General features: G+C 37.2%; 1 protein-coding gene across 7 annotated transcripts; it reads right to left on the minus strand.

Annotated features, from left to right (window-relative positions):
* Positions 1-10,829: 10,829 nt before the first annotated feature.
* On the minus strand, positions 10,830-24,796 carry FBXO4 (F-box protein 4). 7 transcript variants are annotated; one of them, XM_073236637.1, is made up of 7 exons: positions 24,568-24,794; positions 23,134-23,315; positions 20,615-20,835; positions 17,148-17,223; positions 16,866-17,041; positions 12,146-12,321; positions 10,830-11,205 (listed from the first exon to the last, which is right to left on the minus strand). In XM_073236637.1, exons 1-7 carry the CDS (start codon positions 24,754-24,756, stop codon positions 11,116-11,118), a joined length of 1,110 nt encoding a protein of 369 aa, XP_073092738.1. In that variant the 5' UTR covers positions 24,757-24,794; the 3' UTR covers positions 10,830-11,115. The 7 variants fall into 7 exon arrangements, 4 of the variants coding, with proteins under 4 accessions (XP_073092738.1, XP_017522312.3, XP_017522316.3 ...); XM_017666823.3 differs by having other exon boundaries at positions 23,134-23,369; positions 24,568-24,792; XR_012131371.1 differs by lacking the exon at positions 10,830-11,205 and adding an exon at positions 14,075-14,328 and having other exon boundaries at positions 12,185-12,321; positions 23,134-23,369; positions 24,568-24,796.
* Positions 24,797-25,997: the final 1,201 nt, after the last annotated feature.

The raw sequence follows: 25,997 nt of genomic DNA on the forward strand, positions 1-25,997 counted from the left end.
TTTTTTTTTTTTTGCTTATTCTTTATGCTCTAGGCTTAAGTTCATATTTCTTTCTTCCACGCCCAAATCTTCAGGTTTATTTCTCTGCTCTTTAATAAAGATATGAGATCACATGGAAGTAGAGGTGGGAAAGCCACATAAGGAAAAATACATCATTTAGCTTTATTTAGTCCCATTTTTGGTTTTCACTAGTAGCCACCACCAAAGTTGGTAAGAAAATTCTTGCCAATCATATATGCTCACTCTATCTTCTCAACTTCCACTGCCCCATTCAATTTCCCCATCATCTCATTAAGGTGTCTTATCATCTTCCTGTTTGAACCCTCTAAGTTCTGTGCTCACTGAAGTTGTTTAGCACTTCAGGATTTGCTTGCATAATCACATAAAAATCCTCTTGGTGCCACATAAATGAGAACAAGCAAAGCAGTACTCTTTTACTTGATTAGCATTCACTTTGCAGCACTAGACTTCTAATGAAGATTCATAAGTATTCATATTCATTCAGGCTATTCTACATTTTATTTGACACATTTGGCTAGAAACATTTAGACACATTAACTGTTCTGCCAGTCAGAACAAATGCTTCCTGCGTTTGTGGATAAGCCAATTGATAATTATCCTTTGTTAAAAGCAAAATATAAAAACATGTTTTTTCCCATTTTCAATCTCCCTTTCTGTATGTAAATCATTATATTTGGAAAAAAGGAGGTAATTGTTCTTAGAGAACATTTGAATTGTTATTTTTAGCTTTTTCCAATGGTAATAATGCCCTCAAATTATGTTACCAAATACAATATAGACATGAGCTGGAGAAGTTGGCATCTTTGATTAAAAAAGAGTGATCTGATGGAGGAAAGGGTGACTTGAAGCTCCACCACCTGAGTAATGGTTGAAGGATCGATAATTATTCCAGAGAAAATATTTTATGGGTTAGAAAACAGATTTTGTTAGAGGATAAGAGAGGAATTTGATTTAGTCTGTGTGGTCTCTCAAGACACATAAATAGAAATCATAAGGAAGAAAATTGCAACTCAAAAAAGAAAGACATACTTAACAATTATATTTGTTCAAAAATAAAGAAAAAAATCATCTATGAAATAAAGACTAAATTGGACAACATCCAAGGGAGAACAAATTAGACTGAGTATATAATAAGGGACATAAGAAAAAAATAACAAAAATAAAAGGTAAAAAGGATCATCAAGAAAGTTGACAGGGAAAAATTTTAAGGAAATGAGCATTAATGAAGATATTAATGCAAAGATAACCAGAAGGACAGAAATATAAACACCAACATAAAATACATATTTTATATACAACATGTAAAATACAAAAAAAATATTTAGAGAACATATAAAAACATAAATAGACAATATAGAAAAAGAAATGCAATAAATATACACAGTATAATATTACTTAAAAGAGTATGTAATAATCATATCAATAAACAAAAATGGACTTAACTGACCTATTAAATAAAAACATTCTCAAATTGTCTCATGGAGCAAAACCCAGTTGCTGAACAAACCCAACTATTAAATAAATGGACCCACTTTAAACAAACTGACTCAGAAAAACTAGACCAAGTAAATGCAAGTAAACAAGAAGTCCTGATATTCTATAAGGGAGACTTGAGGCTTAAAAATATTAAATAAGACCAAGAGTTTACTTCATAATGTGAAAGGATCCAATTCACAGTGAAGAAATAATGGCTATGAATATATATTCACCAAATAATGTAGTAACTTTCTTAATAAAGCATAAATTACAGAAAACACAATGAGAAATAAATACAGTAATAATAGGGGACTTTAATACTTCATTCTCAAAAATAGATGAAGAGAAAAAACTAAGTAAAGATACATACAACCTATATAATGCAATTAATAAGGCAGATCTTTTTGATACACATCAAAAAGAACATACCTTCTTCTCAAGTACACATGAATCATTCAGTAAATTTGACTATCTATGAGATCACCACAAAACTTCTGTTTCACAAAGGAAAATTAATACCACATTTGTGATTATAAAACAACCAATAATAATTAATTAAAAACAAAATAAAAAGACCTTCACTGAAAAATTTAAAACTTTCTATTCAACAATTCTTTGGAAAAGAGGAAATGAAAATCAAAATTTCAGAATTTCTAACATATCATAGTAAAACACTACATTAAAGGTAAATTCCCTTATAACTTGGGTATGGGTAAGGCATTTCTAACTATGACTCAAAATATAGATACAACAAAATAAAATATTAATCAATTGGACTAGATTTTTAAAACCTTTGCACAGAAAAAAATAAAGACAGAAAACAAATTATGTGCTGGGAGAAAATCCTTCCATAATGCATCAGAGATAAAGAGTAGTCTTCCTGATGAAGAGTGCTTTTAAGTTTGAGGAAGAACAAGAACAATCCAAAAGAAAAATGGGAAAAGGAAATGAACTGAAAGTTCATAGAAAAGAAATATTCAGATGGTTCTTGAACATAATCTTTATAATAACCTAGAAAAATCAGGCTAAAGAGTTGTCTATACAATTACAACATATCAATTTATTACTAGCTACTATTTCATTTAGTAAATTATTTGTCTAGATTTCTAACCTAGTAATATATTGTTTTCACATGAAAGGAAGAAATACATATGCTTCAGGATTAGCCACTGAAACTCACTAATGTACAGTGTAACTCTTCAAGAAGAGAACCAAGTGTCTAGACAGATGTTTGAAATAAATCTTATTGCCATCCACCCCCATCACCCTCTCCCCAGCCCTTAACAGTCAATTATTTAGTCTATAAACTTGCTTATTTTGGCTATGTCATATCAAAGAAATCATACATGCAGCCCTTTGTGAGTTGCTTCTTTGACTTAGCATAATATTTTCAAGGTTCATCCATGTTAGAGCAGTCATTACTTCTTTTTATTGCTGGTATTCCAGTCATTGTACGATATACAGCATTTTATTTACACACTCATCAGTTGATGGACAGTTGGGTTATTTTCACTTTTTGGCTATTATAAATAATGTTGTTATGAACACTCATACAAGTTTTTGTATGCACGTTTTTTATATTTCTCTTAAGTATGTACCTAGCACTAGAATTTCTGGGTCATATGGTAACATGTTTAGCATTTTGTGGAACTGCCAAACCATTTCCCAAAGTAATTGCACCATTTTACATCCTGACCAGGAATGTGTGTGCTTTTCTATTTCTCAACATCCTGGCTAATACTTCTTGACTATAGTCATCCTAGTGGGTATGAAATGGTATCTAGTTGTGACTTTGATTTGCATTTCTCTGATAGCTAATAACGTTAATTGTCTTCTCATATGCTTTATGGCTATTTGTAGATCTTCTCTAGAGAAACGTTTTTTTAGATCCTTTGCTCATTTTTAATTGTTGACTTTTTATTATTGATTTCTAATAGTACTCTACACATTCTGGATACAACTTTTATCATATATACCATTTATAAATTTTCTCCCATTCTGTGAGTTGTCATGAAAATATTTAAAGTCATAGTTTATTGGGTTTAAATTTCTCTAAAACCATTTTCCCTAAGTTTGTTCTACAAATATAAATATGTGTGCATGTGTGTGTGTGTGTGTGTGTGTGTATATATATATATATAATGTATAATATCCTTAAATATACTTTGTAAAAAGGGGATTAAGTATGAAATAAGTAAAATGAGAAATGCCCCCAAAGTAAATGATCTTTAATTCACATTTTATGTTAGCATATAAAATTATGAGATGTTTTGGGAAATTGGCTTTATTTAATCCACTAAGAACTAGTGTTAATTCAGTTATCAAAAGAATTATTATACTTTAGAATACTGAAAATTCAATCTGATCAAAATCATAAAAGTCAAGTTAAAATAGTTATTTGTTGGTCACAAATTCTCTTTCTGTAGGTAGCAATAGTACCATCTCACAGAAATCTGGGGATAGCAGGTGAGAGGATTAAAGATGGTGGCATGAGAGGTGAGAAGAGGCCTCCTCCTATAACCACATATAATATGAAAATATAATTAAAACTAATCCTGGAAGAGCAACAGGAAAGAAGGCTGCGCCAGACTACATACACCTGGAGAAAGAACAGACTTCATAGAACAGAGTAATGTACCAAAGCCGTGACCCGGCAGGACCCAAGCCCTTCCTGCACCCCAACTCACTGGCAGTAGGAAGAGAAACACAGCAGGGAGGGAGTGGAGGCCTGGGACTGCTGAACACCTAGCTCTGGAGATCTGCTCTGGGAGCACAAACCTATATTGCATGGTGCTCTGGTGATTAGTGGGGTTCAAAAGCTAAGACAGGCAGAATACCTGGAGAGACTGAGATTCCAGCCACTTGTGAAAGACAGGGATCCATATCTGGCTGCTCTGGGACAAAAGAAAGGCAGGCAGTCTGAGAGACTTCCTAACAGCAAGAGGGCTGCTAAAGAGTCAAGGATTGCACAGAGCTTACTGCTCAAGAGAAAGGACAGGTAGACAAAATTGTCCCGGTGCACTCTGCCTAGCAGGTTGGGAACTTGCAGGAGCTTCAGGCACTCCATCCCTCTGGCTGGATATGCAGATCCATAGCCCCCCACTGTGACAACACAGCCTGCTGCACCTTCCTCCCAGCTAGCCTTCACCTGGCTTGCCAACCAGCAGCCACTGCCCTGGCATCAGGCCAGCCAGAGGGAAGCCCTGCCTACAGCAACTACAATTGCAAAGCATAGAGGCTTAAACCTGTGTGTTCGGCCCACTGGTTCTGGCAGTGAACAGAGGCATAACAGCCAGGAAGCAGGAAACACCTCTTTCTTCCCCCAGGCAACAACATCACTCCCCTGCAACCCCCGACAATGCTCCAGGGGCTTAGCAGCTCCAGAGACTAGAGCTTCTGGGCACTAGAGGGCACCACATACAAATATAAAATGTCAAAGGAACCTGGTTCAAACAAAAATCGAACAAACACCAGAAAAAAAGTAAAAGGAAACCAATCTCATCAATCTTCCTGAAAGAGATTTCAAAATAAAAATCACAAACATGATGATGGAGCTACAGAAAAATATTCAAGAACTCAGGAACAAATTCCAGTCAGAGATCCAATCATTAAAGAACACAATGCAGGGTTTTAAAAGCAGATTAGATATGGTGGAGGAGACGATAAATAAAACAGAAATTAGAGAAGAGGAATACAAAGAAGCTGAGGCACAGAGAAGAAAAACGAACTCTAAGAATGAAAGAATATTGAGAGAACTGTGTGACTAATCCAAAAGGAACAATATTTGTATTATAGGGGTACCAGAAGAAGAGAGAGAAAAAGGGATAAAGTCTTTGAGGAGATAATTGCTGAAAACTTCCCCAGTCTGGGGAAGATCATCTCTCAGGCCATGCATGGAGGTACACAGATCTCTCAACACAAGGGACCCAAGGAGGATACCACCAAGACATATAATAATTAAAATGGCAAAGATCAAGGATAAGGACAAACTATTAAAAGCAGCCAGAGAGAGAAATAAGGTCACATACAAAGGAAAACCCACAAAGCTATCATCAGACTTCTCAGCAGAAACCTTACAGGGCAGAAGGGAGTGCATGATATATTTAATGCAATGAAGCAGAAAGGCCTCAAACCAAGAATACTCTCTTCAGTAAGATTATCATTTAAATTTGAAGAAGGGATTAAACAATTTCCAGATAAGCAAAATCTGAGAGAATTTATGTCCCACAAACTGTCTCTACAGTGTATTGTGGAAGGACTGTTACAGAAGGAAGTGTTCCTAAGTTTAAACAACTGCCACCAGAGGTAATAAAAACAAAGTAAAGAAAGTAGAACAATTAATTACTAAGCAAATATAAAATTAAATTAACTACCCCCAAAGTCAGTCAAGGGATAGACAAAGTGTATAGAATATGATACCCAATATATAAAGAACAGAGGAAGAAGAAAAAGGAGAAAAAGAAAAAGAACCTTTAGATTGTGTTTGTAATAGCGTACTAAGTGAGTTAAGTTAGACTCTTAGATAGTAAGGAAGTTAACCTTGAACCTTTGGTAACCACAAATCTAAAGCCTGTAATGGCAATAACTACATATCTGTCGATAATCACCCTAAATGTAAATGGTCTGAATTCACCAATCAAAAGACATAGAGTCACTGATGGATAAAAAAACAAGATACATCTAAATGCTGCCTACAAGAGACTCACTTCAAACCCAAAGACATACACAGACACAAAGTGAAGGGATGGAAAAAGATATTTCATTCAACTAATAGGGAGAAAAAAGCAGGAGTTGCAGTACTCATATGAGATAAAATAGACTTCAAAACAAAGAAAGTCACAAGAGACAAATAAGGACATTACATAATGATAAAGGGGTCAATTCAACAAGAAAATATAACCACTATAAATATCTATGCACCCAACACAGGAGCACCTACATATGTGAAACAAATACTAATAGAACTAAAAGGGGAAATAGAATGCAATGCATTCATTCTAGGAGACTTCAACACTCCACTCACTCCAAAGGACAGATCAACGAGACACAAAATAAGTAAGGAGACAGAGGCACTGAACAGATGGACCTAACAGACATCTACAGAACACTCCACCCAAAAGCAGCAGGATACACATTGTTCTCAAGTGCACATGGAATATTTTCCAGAATAGATGACATTCAAGGCAAAAAAATGAGCCTCAGTAAATTCAGAAGAACTGAAATTGTACCAACCAGCTCTCAGACCAAAATGTATGAAACTAGAAATAAATTATACAAAGAAAACAAAAAAGCCCACAAACACATGGAGGCTTAACAACATGCTCTTAAATAACCAATGGATCAATGACCAAATAAAAACAGAGATCAAGTAATATATGGAAACAAATGAAAACAATAACTCAACACCCCAAAATCTGTGGGATGCAAAGAACATGCTGAGAGGGAAGTATTTTGCAATTTCGGCTAATCTCAAGAAAGAAGAGCAATCCCAAATGAAGAGTATAAACTTACAATTAATGAAACTAGAAAAAGAAGAGAGAGAAAAAAAAACCCCAGAGCTTTGCATGATAGGAAGAATTAATATTGCCAAAATGGCCATCCTGCTTAAAACAATCTAGAGATTCAATGCAACCCCTATCAAGATACCAATGACATTCTTCAATGAACTAGAACAAACAGTTCTAAAGTTCATATGGAACCATAAAAGACCCCGAATAGCCAAAGCAATCCTGAGAAGGAAGAATAAAGCAGGGGGATTATGCTCCCCAACTTCAAGGTCTACTATAAAGCCACAATAATCAAGACAATTTGGTACTGACACAAGAATAGACCATAGGTCAGTGGAATAGAATAGAGAGCCCAGATATAAAACCAAGTATAAATGATCAATTAATATATGATAAAGGAGCCATGAATATACAATAGGGAAATGACAGCCTCTTCAACAACTGGTGTTGGCAAAACTGCAGAGCTGCATGTAAGAGAATGAAACTGGATTACTGACTATAACTCCATACACAAAAGTAAACTCAAATGGATCAAAGACCTGAATGTACGTCATGAAACCATAAAACTCTTAGAAGAAAACATAGGCAAAAATCTCTTGAATATAAACATGAGCAACTTTTTCCTGAACACATTTCCTCGGGCAAGGGAAACGAAAGCAAAGATGAACAAATGGGACTACATTAAACTAAAAAGCTTCTGTACAGCAAAGGACACCATCATCAGAACAAAAAGGCATCCTACAGTATGGGAGAATATATTTGTAAACAACATATCCAATAAGGGGTTAACATCCAAAATATATAAAAGCACTCACACACTTCAACACACAAAAAGCAAATAACCCTATTAAAAAATGGGTGGGGATAAGAACAGACTCTTCTCCAAAGATGAAATTCAGAAGGCCAACAGGCACATGAAAAAACGGTCCACATCACTAATTATCAGGGAAATACAAATTAAAACCACAATGAGGTATCACCTCATACCAGTTAGGATGGTCAAAAATGAAAAGACAAGAAACAAATGTTGGCAAGGATGCAAATGGGAACTTTCCTACACTGTTGGTGGGAATGTAAATTAGTTCAACCATGTGCAAAGCAATATGGAGGTTCCTCAAAAAACTAAAAATAGACATACCATTGGACCCAGGAATTCCACTCCTAGGAATTTACCCAAAGAAAACAAGATCCTAGATTCAAAAGACATATGCACCCCTATTCTTATAGCAGCACTATTTATAATAGCCAAGATATGGAAGTGATCTAAACGTCCATCAGTAGATAAAATATTCAGCCATAAGAAAATAAATCCTACCATTTGCAACAACATGGATGGAGCCAGTGGGTATTATGCTCAGTGAAGTAAGCCAGGCGGAAAGACAAGTACTGAATGATTTTGCTCATTTGTGGAGTATAACACAGCAAAACTGAAGGAACACAACAACAGCAGACTCACAGACTCCAAGAAGAGACTAGAGGTTACCAAAGGGAAAGGGGTTGGGGAAGGTGGGTGGGGAGGAAGGGAGAAGAGGATTAAAGGGCATTATGATTAATACACATAATGTAGGGGAGTCATGGGGAAGGCAGTATAGCAGAGAGAAGAAATGTAGTGACTCGATAGCATCTTAGTATGCTGATGGACAGTGACTGCAATGGGAAGTGTGGGGGGGGGACTTTATAATATGGGTGAATGTCACAACCACAACAGATTTTTGCGTATTGATTTTGTATATTGTGGTTCATAAGATTGTATGTCAATTATACCTTAATTTTAAAAAATGTAAGTATTGGCCAAATAGAAAAAGATAAACTAAGTTTTACTATATCTATAAGAGATACATGATACACTTAAAAATGAAGACAGATTTGTTTTGAATGTAAATGGATTGAAAAGATACACCATGAGAACATTTTTTTTTAAAGCTAAAATGGTTATATTAATACTAGGGAATGGACTTCAAGGCAATGAGTATTGTATTATCAGCAAAAAGAAGGATATTTCATGATAAAAGGGTTAGTTCATCAGAAGAATGTGTCATATATATGTATGTGTGCACCTAAAACAGCACCAAAAATAAATGAAGCAAATGGCAGAATTAAGAGGAAAATTAGATAATTCTATATAGTTGAAGCTTTTAATATCTATTAGTGAATGATAAAATAACTACAAAAATTAATATAGCCGTATAGAATATCTAAAAATTATCAACTACCTTGACCTAATATATAGCTGTAAAATTTTCTACCCCACAACTATAGAATATAAACTCTTTTCAAGTACATGTGGTACATTCACCAGAATAGACGAGAGAGCTGGGCCATAATGAAAGTCTCAGTAAATTTTAAGATTGAAATTTTCCAGAGTGTGATCTCTGATTTTAGGAGAACTGAATTCGGTATCAGTAACAATAAAGTTACTAGGAAATAGAGATTAAACAACAACAAAAAATTTCCTAAATAATCCATGGATGGAAAAAGTAATCATAAGGGATTAGAAATATTTGAACTAAGTAATAAAAAATATACATTACAATATTTATATTAACATAAACTATCTTAAAGAGGGCTGGGGGGAAATCCAGAGCTTTAAATGCTTATTAAAAAAAAAGAACAAGAATCAATGACCTACATTTCTAACTTAATAAATCTGAAAGGAGAAAATGAAATAAAGATGTTCTAAAAATCTAAAAAGCAGAAAAATATAGTATAAAACAATAAAGTAGAATAAATCCAAAAGTTGGTTCTTTGAGAAGAATAAAATTAACAGAACTCTAGCCAGACTGATCAAGAAGGAAAAAGACAAATTATGGGATGAATGAGGTGATGTGACCACACATATTAAAAGGAAATAAGGGCATCAATCCACTTTTGGCATAACAGCATGAGTTCCATGGAATGGCTTCTTAAAGAAACTGGAGAATATTATTTTAAAAAAGCAACTGTTTAAAGTCTCTGTAAATGGTCCTAAGAGCATACAGCAAAATGAAGTAACATTTATTCCAAAAAAAATCTACTAAAAAGCAGTAAAAACATTAAGAGTCTATGGGATTTGAACCAAGACCTTTTCCCTACTTCCCTCCTCCAGCTTAGAAAGATGGAATCTCCAATCTAGATTGAGCCAAGAAATAGAACTCCCTCTCCAAGTCAGAGGGCTGTCTTCCTTGGAGGGGCAGGAGAAATGTCAGCATTTCTTATCCTGCCCCCAACTACATGTTGCTGAAGCTAACTTATAAGATGAATGTGCCTGAGATGTGGGGGCTCCCTTCTTGGGAACAACATCCACTTGTGGGATGGGGTCTATCTTCGGGCAGCACCAGAAAGAATACTATGCTCTTTTATTATAATCTTAAAATTTCTCATTTCCAATGATAGAGGAGGGCTGTAACATTTCCTCTGCAAAGTGCAAGTCGTTTGTGAGGAGGAGGTCATATGATCGTGAGTCTCTTGAATGTTTTCTCTATGAGTATGGAATAGAATTTGGCTTTACTACCTTGTGAGCTTTCAAAGTTACCTGAAAATAGCAAGGACTTCCACGAAAAGATATTTTCACTGATTTAGTAATAAGTGTGATATAAAATTAATTTCTACTACCTCAGAAAAAAAACAGAAGCTGTATGACCACAATATTAAATGCAATGTCACTGAATATCCAGCCAGTAAATAGAAGCAATATATTTACGAAAAAAGAAAAACTTCTCTGATAACCAGTCAAGGACCTTTGAAAAGAAGCAATAGAAAGCTTAGCATATTTGCCATTCCCCAGTAGGGCAATTTTTGAACTGAAAAAAAAGAATAAAAACCACAAGGAATGAGAGAGGCACAAACTTGTTTTTTCCAGAATTTAATATTTTTAAGAAGACAGAAAGCAAAAAAGTTATCAAAAACATCTTAAGAGGTTCATTTTGGGGCTAACTGCTAGCACTGAAACTTTTTTCTTATAATTGATTTAAAGTAAAAAGGAAAAATTATGTTAAAAACACAGCAGCTACAGTGTCCAATAAAACCCACCTGCAAAAAGGCAGGACAAAATGAGCTGACTGAGGAAATATCCACATCATGACCTTTGCAGCAAGTATCAAATGGTTTCAGTTTCCAAGGTCTAAAAGGAGGATTATCTTGCATGCTTAGATTCTACTTCTTCAATAATCCACTGAATGCCATTTAAAAAACCAGTTAGAGTTTCAGCCTCTGTATCCTGGACCTGTGAGGAGATAAAAGAGACCACTGTTAGTTAAGAAACTGAATAAAATATTTTATGATTGTGAGGGACATTTTTCTAGACACTAAAAACAGGACTTACAAAAATCCCAATAAACTTTGGGTGAGTCATTCCAATTTTGTCTTTAGAGAGCTTACAGAGAAAATATAACCTTCTCTTATGTCTTATAATTATTACCAATTTGAAGCTTATTATTTATCTTGGAACTCTGTTTTAGAAATAAGAACTACCATTTCCATGACTTGCATGTATTAGGGAAAAAAATTCCTCTGAAGAATCCACTTCAAAAAGTAAAACATTTTTCAAAGAACCCAGCTTATCAGCTGATAAATGTGACACCTTGTTGCAAAAGTCTAGCTTTAGGACTGCCACTCCTCCTATTGATAAGCTAACACTCCCACCACTCAGAAAGGTAGGCCTCTATCAGCAGCTTTCAAACTGTGTTCCAAAGAGTCACCAGGGCTCCATGGAAGAATTAGAAGCAGGAAGGCAGGAAGGAAGAAAATACTGTTTTTCAGCAAAAGCATTTACAATTTTTATTTTTCTTTATTTTACCTAGGGACTTTCATGTAAGACTTCATTTGAAGAAAGGATTCCATAAAAACTAAAATTTGGAAATAAAGAAACTGTAAGATGGAATCTGTATTTCTGATGGCCCTTAAAGCATAATATATTAATGCCGAAAAAACTATGTAGTGGCATCTAAAAAAAAAATCCCCAATTACTATCTCATTCTATCTATGAGAAGAGAGGCAAGTAGGGAGACTTACAAACACCAATCAAATATCTCCCATCGAGTAATTCATTAAAACTGACTTTAGAATGGTATTTCATTAAAGAGAATGAGTAAGAATAAAATCAAATAGAAAACAGAGTGAAAACTAAAATCAGATTTTTCTCACCAGAGAAAATAGGACCTTACCATCCATGGGTGGTTTAGATGATTCAGTTGCAGCTCATGGGCCAAATAAAAACAGGGCATTCTTTTTACATTCGCTTGAGAAATACAAGATAAAACCAGCATTGGTCTTCCTGAAGATCCAAAAGCTGGATCTGTCATTGCCATAATACGAGAAAATTCATCTTGCCATTCATGTCCTAAGGAATGTAGTCAAAACCCTTAATTTTCATTATTTGTAATTATTTTTGAAATAAAATTAGATTTGAAAAACAAAACAAGGATAGCAAAATATTACCATGATTCAAACATAATAAACTGCTTCTTTGCTGTGTTAATTTACTGATCGTTCATAAAATGACATTAAGTAGTCTTGCAAGGATAGGAATTTAGGGGAAATTGGAGGGGAAAAAGCACCATTCAGATATCTCTATAGTTTAAAAGCAAAAGCACTCTGATACAGATACTTCCCTCTCATAAATTATGTAGCTATCACCACCCTTTCTTGCAAAGGCTTCAGGTTCAAAAATGTAAGCATAGTTACATCTACCTTTTTTATCAAAACTGACAGTATGCCTTTCATTGAAGTGTGTAAATCACTGATTATTTTGTGGTACGCAGAATTCTAAAATTAACTCAAAGATTCACACCCTTTATTATCCCTTCCCCCTTGAGTGTGGGAAGGAATCTGCAAATATGACAGATATCACTGCCATGATTATGCTATATTATAAGGCACAGTTGATATCACTGCCATGATTATGCTATATTATAAGGCACAGTTGAATTTAAGAAAGGCAGATTTTCCTTTGAGCCTGACCTAAGCAGGTGAGTCCTTAAAAGGTTCTTCCTGATGACAGGGATTCTCCATTGCCGGACTTGAAGACAGTGGGAGTCACAAGGCAAGGAATGAAGATGGCCTCTAGAAGCTGAGAACAATCCCCAAATGACAGCAGTCCCCAGCTGACAGCCAGCAAGGAAACAGGGACCTCAGTCCTATAACAATAAGGAACTGAATTCAGCCAATAACCTGAGTGAGCTAGAAGTAAATTTTTCCCTACAGCCTCCAGAAAGGGATACAACCCATCAGATACATTAATCTCAACCTGTGAGACCCTACGCTGAAAACCCAGCCATGCCATGTGCAGACTTCTGACATAATGAACTGTGAGCTAATAGACATGTGGTGTTTTAAGCCACTATGTTAGAGGTAATTATATATTAATAGAAAATGAATAAACATCTAATGTAATTATCAACACAGTGCATTTAAATCTATCACATACCTTTTGGATTTTGACTTGTCTCATCTGATCTTTGTCCATTTTTCCCCTCTTTTCCTTCTTGTGGACTGAGTTTATTAAGGGTTCTGTTTTATCTTCATTACTGGCTTATTTAATTATAACTCTACTACACATTGTCTTGCCAATGGGTTTCAGCCCTGGGCAAGTTCACTATGAATTCAGCATGACCAAAGAAATGACAGTAAAACGTTCTTGGGGTGAAAGGGTTATACCCAACTTAATTTCCATGGTGGCAGATCTGTCACTAAAATCCCACTCACTCAGAGTGAGTCGGCATGCAGAAAGCCAGTCTCTGCCTCTGGGCCTCTCTACCTGCACACCCCTCTCAGTCTCTGTCCTCAGCACTGCCACCACTCCAGTCTCATCTCTGCTCCCCTGCAGCCTTGCAGCCGTGCCATCATTTAGCCCAGAGTACTGGGCAGAGCTCTTTATATAGAGTCAAAACAACATATTGCCCACACATGTGTAGTGAGCCAGCTGACCAAGGCCAGGTGAGAATCCTGGCCACAGAAACCTTCACTTTATCCACACTCTACTCCTCCAGAATTCTCACCTCTCAATCTATGTGCCCTCAATCCTCTGCAATGGTCCCTGTGCAAGGAAGCTGAAACACTGTAAAAGAACCATGGGTGGGCCTTACAATACCCACCTTCTCCAGCCTCTCCAGCAAAAAGTCTTGCAGACACACAGGCCAATTGTTGCTTTATCTCTGCCTTCTGCTTCGTCCTCAGCAGCCAGAACTGCTGCTCCAGTCTCAGTTGTTGCCACAGCACCAGTCATCCAATTTCTTTCTGTCTGCTCCTGCCTTTTCAAACCAACCCACATCTGGGTCCTCGTGACCTTCACAGGGTCCTTTAAATTCTTCCTTCAAGAAGCAGACTGTATTTCCTTTTGTGCTTGTGCCTGAGGATAGAAGCAGAGCATGAAGGGCTCCACAACCTGAGGCGGCGGCTGCACCTCTCCTGGAAGAAACCGTGGTTGCCGAGTCCTTCTGGCTTTCCACCAGCTTTCAACCAGGTGGGGTTTCAACCGAGGAGGGGCTGATGCCTCAGGCACTGGCAGGGCTTACCCCACCCCGTTCATCAAACCTCTGCTCCTCCATTTCTGGGGCTGATGGTTCCACTACATCCTTCACCTGCCCCACAGCACCTGGCAGCCTGCACTCCCATACTGTTTCTTCTCGTGCCGCTCCTTCTTGGGCCGCTCCTTTTTCTTGTACTGCTTCCTCTCAGACATCCTTTACTATTTCCACAGCACTTCACAGTGACTCCATTTCAATCAGCAACAAATTTTCTTTCTCTTGAGGTGGACCCCAGCCCTCCACCCCCTTCACAGTACCATATATCCACTTGAATGTCTCCCCTTTCATTGGTGCAGCCTGCTGAAACACTCCTCCCACGAGAGCAGCCTTTTCTTTTCCTTAGTCAACAATGAATCCTGTTGACTGTCGCCAATTTTCTTGTGAATGGGTTTCAGCTCCGGGCAAGTTCACTATGGATTCAGTGTAACCAAAGAAATAACAGGAGAACGTTCTTGGGGTGAAAGGGTTATATCCAACTTTATTCCCACGATGGCAGGTCAGTTACTAGAATCCTGTTCACTCAGAGCAAGTCGGCATGCAGGCTGGTCTCTGCCTCTGGGCCTCTCTACCCACACAGCCCTCTCAGTCTCTGTCCTCGGTGTTGCCACCACTCCAGCCTCTGCTCTCCTCTCCTGCAGTCTTACAGCTGTGACATCGTGTGGCCCAGAGCACTGGGTGGAGCCCTTTATATAGAGCCAATAACAATGTATTGCCCACACATGCATAGTGAGCTAGCTGACTAAGGCCAGGTGAGAATCCTGGCCACAGGAACCTTCACTTTATCCACACACACATTTTAGTGGTTGCTCAAGGATTTACAACGTACATTTTTAACTTTTAACAGTCTACTTCTAGATAGTATTCTACAACTTCCAGTTACATATAAGTTAGAGCAGGGGTCAGCATGCTATATTCTGTGAATCCTTTTTTCACAAATTATTTTGGAAAACAGCTATCCCCATTCACTTACAAATTGTCTAGACTACTTTTGCACTGTAACAGCATAGTTAAGTAACTGTGAGATATCATATGGCTCATATGCCTAAAATATTTACTATCTGGCCCTTTAAGAAAAAGTTCGCTGACCTGAGTCAGATCACTTGATAGGTTGTCCCAGCTCTTGGATGCTCTGTTCCCCACCACTACTCATTTTTCTCTTTGTGTTTTAATTCGGATAATTTCAACTGATCTATCTTCAGGTTCACTGAAGATTTCTTTTGCTGATAAGTCTACTGAAGGTACTGTTTATCTAGTATATTTTTCATACTTTTTGCATTCTTATTTTACTTTTTCATTAGTTTCTTTCTCTCTACTGAAAATCCCTGTTATACATAGTGTCCACCTTCTCCAGTAGATCCTTTAACATATTAATCATAGTTATTTTATGTCCCTTTCTGATAGCATCAACCAACATACAGGGTATCTCTGAGTATGGTTCCATTGACTGCTGTATTTCTTGACATTGAGTCATTTCATTTTGATATGTATCTTATAATTTTTTAATTAATGTAGATGTTTTATATAGAAGAACAGTAGAGACTGAGGTAAAGAGGATTTACTCCCCAAAATGGATATCCTTTTTCTTGTCAGGCCACTAATACAAGCGGATAAGTCTAACTAGTCAGTAGTTAAATAGGATTTGGCTTTTATTGCTATAGTTAACTTCACTGCACCATAATTCTTTCAGCAATGGGCTGCTGCTATCTTATTCTGAGTGAGAATAATGTATATACGTATGCCTTACTTTGTACACAAAAGATTTGGAGAAGAAATTATAATACTGGCTTGTGGCCCAAATATTCTGATTTCAGGCCTATATAGCTTTGCGAATGGCAGTTATTCAGCATATATAGTGTTCTTAACTAGTCTACTTTATTTAAAGTAAATACTCCATGCTACACATCTCTCTACTACATGGGTAATTAAAACAAAAGTAAAACTTTTTCAGTTATCTGTAGAAATTATTTGAATAGGGCCAGAGGCAGAAAAAACATCAATAAGAAAAAGTACAGAGGCATACAACAAAAAAAAATACTATATGGTTTTAGTATTAAACTATGATATGCATCAGAATTCTGTAGATACTTGTTAAAAAAAGCAGTAGCCCAAGACACAACCCAAATCTATGAATCATAACCCATCAGGGTAGAAATCAGGCAGCTGTGTTTTTAATAAGCTCCCTACATGATCCTAATGCACACCAAGGATTGAGAACCCCCCATTAACAGTAATGATCATAGAATCATACTGACACATTAACCATTGTATTCTTAAATAGCCACAGTAAAGTCTAAAAATGTAGTTTTTAATTTGCTTGGGAAAGAAGGTACTTTTAAAAAGAAAATAAGATAATGCTTACTTTTATGAGCTTCAGCATTTGCAACGTAGATGAACCCATCAACAACTTCACACACCTTCTGAATTTGTGGAATTACGCTGTACCGGCTTCCTTGTTGATCATCTCCTTCATTCTGTAGACAGAACATCTTGTTAACTGCACTTGTATGCTCTTCTCTTGCTCTATCTCTTTCCTTCCTATAATAAAAATGTAAATATAAAACATAGATACTAAACAGGCTCCATCCCCATAAAATACTCTAGTCCTGATGTCTCAGGTAGGCCACCAAGTAGGTAGCCTTACCTGGTAGTTGAATATAATATCAGGATGTTGAATTTATGTTGGTTGCGCAACTGAAAACTGACTCCTGATCCAATACCTAAAGGAGAAAAATTATAGTTATTAAAACAAGTCATTAATAAAGACATCAAAAGATCCCATTGAAAAAAATTATCCAGTTTAAGCAAAAAGAGAAAAAACTATACCAAGTTATATATAGCTTTGGATTAAAATGAAATTATTGTATTGAAGATGCTGTATGCAGTTTTCATTCACATGGTAAAAATACGGATTTAAAAAAAAGAACTACTAGGCAAACAACATTCCTTTTCATATCATTATCATCATTAACTTTATTGCTATCATGTCAGAAGCAGCTGCATCAAAACAGCTACTTCTATTTATCCTTGAGACTAAGATTCATTTTCATATTTTTGTTTCTCATTAGTCTTACTCTCCACATATACATTCAATGATATGCCTTTTTCTCCCTGTGAGAAGGTCTTTTTAAATTGATGAGGAGTCACCAAAGCCACCTTAGAAAATTGAGGAAATAAGGCAGATACTAAAATTTGGAATTAAACTTGGGTTAGTATCCTGAGTCTGCACATACAGCCATGTTCATGTTGGCCTTAGTTTTGACATCAAAATGTAGAAATAATAGATATTTCTTAGGGTTCACGTAAGCATTAAGCAAGAAAACAAATGCAGAACTCCCAGAAGAATGGTAAATAACAGGTGGTAAATACTAGTTTCTTACCACTTTATACCTAAATCATTCAACTTTGTCATTTCTTAACCTCTTCTCTTTTGGCTGTGTTAACACTCAGGGGCTAATTCTCCTCTTGCCTCCTGGAAAGACCCTTCTCTTCTTCCATTGCTGTCCTTCCTTTTGCTATATAAATGTCCTCTTACAATCTGTCTACTTCTCTCCTCCTCACTCCTACCTTTTGGTCTAAATTATCATCATTTCTCACCTAGACTTCTGCAATCACTTCTAACCAGTTTGCTACATCCATTTTGCCCCCTACTGTCCAGTCTTCTAACAGCATGTGGAAAAATTGCTTAAAAATGCTTATCTAATTATGCCCCTTCCCTGTTATTCAGATAAAAAAAATCTTAATATTATCTGGCCTCTACTTACCTCGTTAGAACAACTCTACCTTTTGTATCTTTAATCCCTGTGTTATAACCAATCTAGTTGTTTAAATAAGCCATGCTACGCTATCTTAGGTTACCATGCAAGGCAGCACATACACAGAGATCTTAGTGGCTGGGACTGCAAGCATCCCAGACCAAATGACTAGTCTTCTGATCACCAGGTCTGGTGCACAACCCCCCCAAAAAAGGTCACCAAAACAAATTCTACCATGTCTCTGATCTGTTTTCACCAGTTTAACCTGAAGAGATTATGCTCTCAACATGCCTCACTTCAGCCCAGTATGATCTCTATGCTGTTCTGCACCACCTTACCTATGACCCACCCCATTGTCCTTCCATGATCTTGCAAGATTTGAGGCATAATTAGAACATTTTCAAACAATCACTCCAGCTGCTGTCTGGAGAATGAAACTGCCATTTCATTATCAGACTTCCCTGTATCTCCAGTCTCTTCTGGAAATGTTCCTGCCACTCCATGACCTTAAATGAAACTGCCCTGCCCGTAGATGTTGCTTCTCTTGCAGTGAATTCTTAAGTAACAAAGCTGCTTATTCTGTTACATCTCAGGGTAAAGAGGTGGGGTCAATGTTGTCTTTACTCCCCACTGGCAGGTCCTGACCATTACTCACCCATCCTCTCCAAAAACTTCATCTCTTTCAGACACCCACACCACTCAGCTGTAGTACCATCTCCCCTTCCTTAACCTTAACATTTATGAATTTCCTTTTGATAATTTCTTCCTCCAAACATTCACTGAAAATTTCAGCACTTGGTTCCCAATCTTACTCTCCATCCTCAGAAACTTACAAGTCCATGAGGACTCCATATAATTCCCAAATCTTGGTTTCTAGCCCAGATCTTGCTTGAGATCTAGATGCAAAAAGTAATTAATAAATTCATTCATTTATTAATCTATCAAATATATTGAGTGCCTACTGTGTGCCTGGCCCCACAGATACATCTAAAATAAAGCTGACATGAATTCCTGCCCCAAGATTAATGGAGCTTCCATTCAAGAGGATTGCTTAGAGCAGGCACCTCTCCTATTTCCCAAAGTTATCAAAGTCACCATATTTTAAAGAGTAGCTGTCACTCTCTCTATGCAGATCCCTCAAAAAATTTTCTCTTTCTTTTCCTGTGTTCCCTTATCCTAGTGAATGGCACCATCATCCAATAAAAACCACACCAGAAACCTGGAGTTATCCTTTTTACTGCTAACACTGATTCACAGTGGTTGCTCAATAGGTCTCCATGTCTTTATAGTTACTTCTAATTAATTCTCCACTCAGGAGCCAGAATGATCTTTCAATATTCAATCTTGACCACCCATTACTCTAATTAAAATCCTTCAACTGCTTCAAAATGATCAAGCATGGCATAGAAGTATGTTCTCACCTGACTCTAGACACACAGAGCTGCTTCAGAAGTGTCACACACACCCAGGCCTTTGTGCTTGTAGAAATGCAGTTCTCAGTGGTGAGAATATTTTTAACCTTTTTTTGATGGCCTACTCCTACTCATGCTAATGACGCTAGCCCAGATCTTGCTTGAGATCTGGATGCAAAAAGTAATTCATAAATTCATTCATTTATTAATCTATCAAACATATGAGTGCCTACTGTGTGCCTGGCCCCACAGATACATCTAAAATGTAACACATGTTAGGCACAGTGTCTAATGCGGAGCCTTCTCTGACCGTTATCTTTCTAACCAGGAACTAATCATATCACATTCTAATTCATCTTCTTACTTACCACTGCCCTAACGTAGATCAAGTTTCTTCAAAGCAGAGGTTTTTTTTATGCTCTACAACTCTAGCACCTAATGGGTGCTCTCAATAAATAAGTACAATATAAGCTAGATTATACTGTTTCTTATATTTGTTACATATCCTTCTCACCAACTGTATTGTGCTTTTTGTTGTTGATTTTAACAGAAATAAAGGGAAGGTGATAATTTAGCTCTTTTTAAAAATTCCAGTATATATCAAAGTACTTTGCATACAGTAGATGCTGAATGGTTTTTGCTAACATCTTTTAAAATACAGTTAAGTACTATACAAATACAACCTCTTTACAACATATAATTTACTTTCACATGATCTTATATTCTGGATTACACAAATTCAAGGAACTACGAGGAAGTCTACCTCTTATAAAAAGTTAATTATTTCAGTCCACTGGGACCTGGGGGGAGACTCCCATTCATGAAATCGCTATATTACATCAAAGAGTTAATGAATTAAAAAATTAATTTCTTTCTATTCAGCATTCTATTTCAAGCTTAAGGTGTTTTAATTATTATGTACTATAGACTAACATGAAAATTACCATCAATCTGCCTATGAGGCAAACCAGCTGTTGGGCAAAGTTCCTCAGAAGACATCAAGCTCAGCACCAAGGATGTATTCAGTTCTTCCAAACCTGGTCCAAACATAGCAAATCGTGGTTCATTCTGAATGATCAATGAGTGTAAAAATGAGGTGACAGCTCCATACACAGGATGGCTAGATTTTGAGGATCTTCTTGTATACGGACAGCACATTTTATAGCTGTATAAAGTCATCACAATTGGAAAATTAACACAGAAAAACTTATTTAGCCAATTACTCATTCAACAAGATAAAATTTATTGAGAACTTGCTAAACACACGGGATACAGTGACTATATAGTGCTAATCCTCATAGAGGCAATGGATGAGAGTAATCATAATATGTATGCCAAGTGCCATAACAGGAAAAAGCACAAGGTTCTATGGGAATAACAGTGGTCCAGAGTTGAGGAAGACTTCCCCAGAAAGTGATTACTTTGTAATCTTTCATTTAGATCCTTTCATAGAACACTTGGTCTAACACTTGATTCAGTAGTTAAAATTCACTATAAAGAGAAGTGATTCTCAACCTGGGGAGATTTTGCCCTTCTGGGGAATATTTGGCAATGTCTGGAGACATTTTTGTCATCACAACCTGGGGGGTGATGGGGCAGTGGCCCTGGTATCTAACAGACAGAGGCCAGGGATGTTGCTAGATGTCCTACAATGTACAGGACAGTTCCTATACCATCTAGTCCAAAACGTTAATAGTGCCAAAATTGAGAAACCCTGCATTGAAGATAAATTACAGACAATTACCATAAATGTCCCCAGAAGTAAACAAAACAACACATACACACAATTACTAAGGCCACCAATATAACCGAATTTCTTAGGTACTCTTATTAACAACATCAAATCTAACAGTTTAGTTAAGTGTTAAATACACAGGGAGGCTCAAATCTGCCCTTACAGATAACCTAGACAACTAAGAATCATGTGAAACAATGTGAATTCAATAGTGATCAATTTCTAACTAGGAACACCACATGCTATCAAAAATTAAAGCAAAGTTACCCAAATAAAAATAAAACCTAAAGCCTTCTTAACTAAATACAGCTGGTTAAGACAATCACTAACTTAACAAGATAATTATCTTGATTTAGGAACCTTGTAATCCAATAAGGAAAAAAATCAACTTTGAAGCTAGGTAGAGCTGACCAAGTCTCACTCTTTTAGTTAGTTATGTAAGCCACTTATCACCTAAACTTCAGGCTTTCCATATGCATTATTTGAGCAATATCAACCAACCCAGGGTTATAAGGATCAGAAATAACTTCTATGATTGCAAATGGTAGTTACTATGATTATTACTATCCTAGTGGAAAATTTGGTTCCACAGCATCAGATACACTTAATGATGTGGCTGCTTGTGGGACAATGTAGAAGTTAACGTCCAGCAAGTGAGAGTAGAGTAACAATAAAATTATAAATAACATTCACACACATTTTAATCAAGTAGTGTCACAGACTTGATGTAATGGTATCTGGATTTGAATAAGGAAAGATTCTGAATAATTTAATAAAGGTGGAAGAATATTTGTACTTTAGGTAAGAAGTGATAGTGCGCTTCATTTAATTTTTTTCCCCATCATTTATTCAAGATATTTATTTAATTTTATCGTGTATGTAAAAGACATTATTAATATTATTAATGTTATTGAGCAACTGCAGTGTGCTGGATTCTATGAGGGATACTTTATGTGTGTTTACTTATTTAATCCTCAGGCAGTAACAAGGTATTCACATTATGGATGTGGAATTGAGGTTCCTTAAATTTGGGGCTTTCAATAAAGCAGGTTATATCCAAATCCAACATGTATTTTTAAGACAGCCTGATGTGTTCTAACGTGAGCAGTCCTGTATTAACTAACTATATGACTTAGGAAAATCCATAACCATTCAACTTCAATTACATATCCATAATATGAAAAAAATGCCTTCTTACTGGGTGAGCATTAAATAAGCAAACATACATAAAGCATCCCTCATAAAATCCAATACACTATAGTTGCTCAATAACATTATTTTACCATTTGATATTTGAAAATGTCAATGCTTTTGGATGATAACAAAATCTTATTTCCCAGAACCTTGAGAATTGTTTTGTTCCTGTCAAAGAACTGCTCTCTGATCTCTGGCTATTTCTTCTTTTGATATGTAAAAGTATTTATTATTTAATAAAATGACAATGTTCTAAAGATAATGAAAATTCTAAGAAGTGTTTTCTTCTTGACACATGAACTACCAATAATTATTCAAATATTCTAGTCAGGCACTGTAGGGAAAATAAAATATGTTAAAGTTGAAAGTGTCCTACAAAGGAAGTCAATTAGTTTAACCCCCATTTTTTACAAAAGGACACTTAGACCCAAAATCCATGAAGAAACTTAGTAGCAGGGCCAAGACTTAGACTATTGACTTGCAATACAGTCAAATATAGTATCATCTTTTTAGTTCATTAAACTATATACTTACACTGCCATGTAGTCAAAAAATGCAGCATCAGTGATTTCAGATATAGGCTTTTTTAAGATTTCCAGATCTGGAAGAGACTTCCAGTCAACAGAAGACCAAGAAGGAAGATCCCGCATCAGGAAATATCTCCACAGGATTGGATCTCGTACAGTTTCATTCCAATAATGACTTGTACTTCCCAACTGACACAGATCATGAGGTGAAAGAAATGACAAAATATATAGCTGTACATCAATCTGAAACAGGGAAGCAACAAGTAGGTAAAAGCGATGAATAATTTATGTTGGAAAATTGTTCTCTTGATACTAAATTACAAAATAACAAATAATTATATTATACTAGGAAATCAAAGACCAACTGAACAGTCTTCCAGCAATTAAATCTATCAAGATAAATTACAAAACTAAAAGAATTACCAGACCAGATAACCAAAGATCAACTTAAGAACATTTTAAATAATTAAATACATCATTCTGAAGTCACTTTCCTGCCATAAGGAAAATCTTAACTGAACATCAGAATCTTAACTGAACACTTAATTTTGGACATACTGAAACATTCCTGAAAAACCAACTCTGATTCAAGTATTTTTCAAGCAAAATCACCAGTGCCCTTAATTTCTCATGGGGATTTTGCCGCACCATTTATTTCAATAAATTACTTAGGAAATAATTTATTCTTCAAAATAAAACCCTTATCAAGTGGACAAACCTCTGATTTTATTACTACATCAAAGAGTAAATTTGCTGCCTTTCTCCATAAAATCTATTAAGTCATTTCAAAGACTATCTGCACGGGGCAGAACCTTGGAGGCATCCACGTCTGCAGTTCTCAATTTCCGATGGATGTCTGAGCGAGCTGTCTGACATCCACCTACCTGAAAAGTTTTAACAGTAAATGATGTGCATAATTCTTGTGGCCTGCTGTAACGTGTGGCGCTTATAACTTACTCATTTTCAACGGAGTGGAAACTCTTGTTACTTGAAATACGGTAAGATAATAGCCACAATACCCTCGAGTGTTTGGGTGACCCCCCAAGTGTTTCGGTACGTTGAGCCTGGGGTGAAAGATGCTGAGAACACTGACGTTGGAGGATTTCCCGAGCTGACCAGAAAGACTGGGATGGTCTCCTTACTCCCTTAACCTGACGTTCAGGGTGTCCTAGACCCAAGATGTGTTTTGCGGGGTAGAAAACCTGAGCGTGCCCCTAAAAGTTGGTGTCGCCGAGACCTCTGGCCCGGCTGCGGGGCACCGGGGTCAAAGCCAGGGCGTTTCTGGCTAACGGCGGCTCCCACTGACGACAGTGCCCGGAATGGCACAGGGACAGCGCCAGACACAGCCCGGGCCGCGGGGAGGCCCCCCAGGAGCCGCCCGGGCCGGGAGCCCCTGCCACCCCGACCCTGAGTCCGTCCGCGGCCGGGGGCCGCCGCTCACCGGCAGCCGCGCCAGGGTGCAGGCCCCCTCATCCGCCTCGTTTCCGGAGGCTCGCGGCGCCGCTGTCTCCTTGCCCACCGACTGCCAGAAGCTCCTCCAGCCGCTGAGGATGGCCGTCTCCAGGCGGCCCCAGTCACTGTGGTGCGGCAGAGGGGAGTCGTCCCTGCTGCGCCGGTCGCTTCCCGCCATGGCCGCCGGCGCCTCACGTGACGCACCGCAGGGTCACGCCGCCGCGTCGGCCTCCCGAGCGGCCAGGCCCCCGCCTCCCGCCTGGCGGGCGGGTTGCCCTCTGCCGGCTGATCAGCCTCTAGAGCTGAGCAGGGAACGGCGAGAAGGCCGCGCTTAGACGTGATTCCGAGCGGGACTTGAAGCTCTCGCCAACAGTCCCTGCTCCGTTCGCTTAAGGCCTCCACCTCAGCCATGCTGACCTAAACCACTGCTGTAAAATAGGCCCCTTTTAACTTGGTTACTTCACCAAGATGGTCCCTGTAGGGGGGACCCATCCCTCTCAGCATTACCTGTACCTAGTATAGGTGTGGGGTATTTTGGTTCGTTTGTCTGTTTTTCTGTCTCCAATTTACTGTTTGTTTTCTTGGGTATTAGCATAAACAGACTAGACGGGTCGTTAGGAGCCCAATCATAAAGGACCTTATGCCAAAATGGTCTGGATCCACTATATAAAAATGTAAGTACATTTTAAAAGTTGCTGAATGTATGCATCTCATTAAATGGCAACAAAAAATGGCTCGAATAGGAAGATAAATCAGATACGATAGTGTTGAAATCCCACTAGTGAGTTTTCTTATCCATAGAACAGCGGTCGGTTTTGCTCTGTCCAGCCTTTCTAAAAGGGCTTTATGAAATTATACCACGTTACAAGATAGTCGTTTATATTAAACGGGGCCTGATAGGAAGCACACAAATACTTGGTAGGATGTATCAGTCGTTTTCAAATCAATTGCTTCACTTCATTTAATCCAAACACGTTGCTCAAAAACTGAATCTGTTTCTTAAAGGTATACTTCAATCTAATGTCATAAATACATAACTTAAAATCTCTAGGATTATCCAATAAAGATCATAACAGCATTATTTTTTAATACCATTCAATAAGATAAATACACCTAAATCAAAGTAACCCAGTGGTTTTAAAATTCCATTCTTGAGAGCAGACATAATAGATAACTACATAATCTAAACTGTCAACAGTAGTTGCTTACAATATCCAGGACATCCATTTTCTTTGTAAAGATACTCAATTACGGAAATTTTAAATTTTACAATCAACCTCTGTCCACCATTGTTTTATTATCTCAGTTGTCAGACTATTCCTCACATATAACCCAAATCAAATGGTACAAGAATTAATCCCATTTTTAATAGTCTTCATAACAGAATTCAAAATGGCAACTTCATAAAAAGTCTTCTGA

The sequence above is a fragment of the Manis javanica genome, chromosome 1 (genome assembly GCF_040802235.1).
Source record: "Manis javanica isolate MJ-LG chromosome 1, MJ_LKY, whole genome shotgun sequence".
Lineage (NCBI taxonomy): Eukaryota > Metazoa > Chordata > Mammalia > Pholidota > Manidae > Manis > Manis javanica.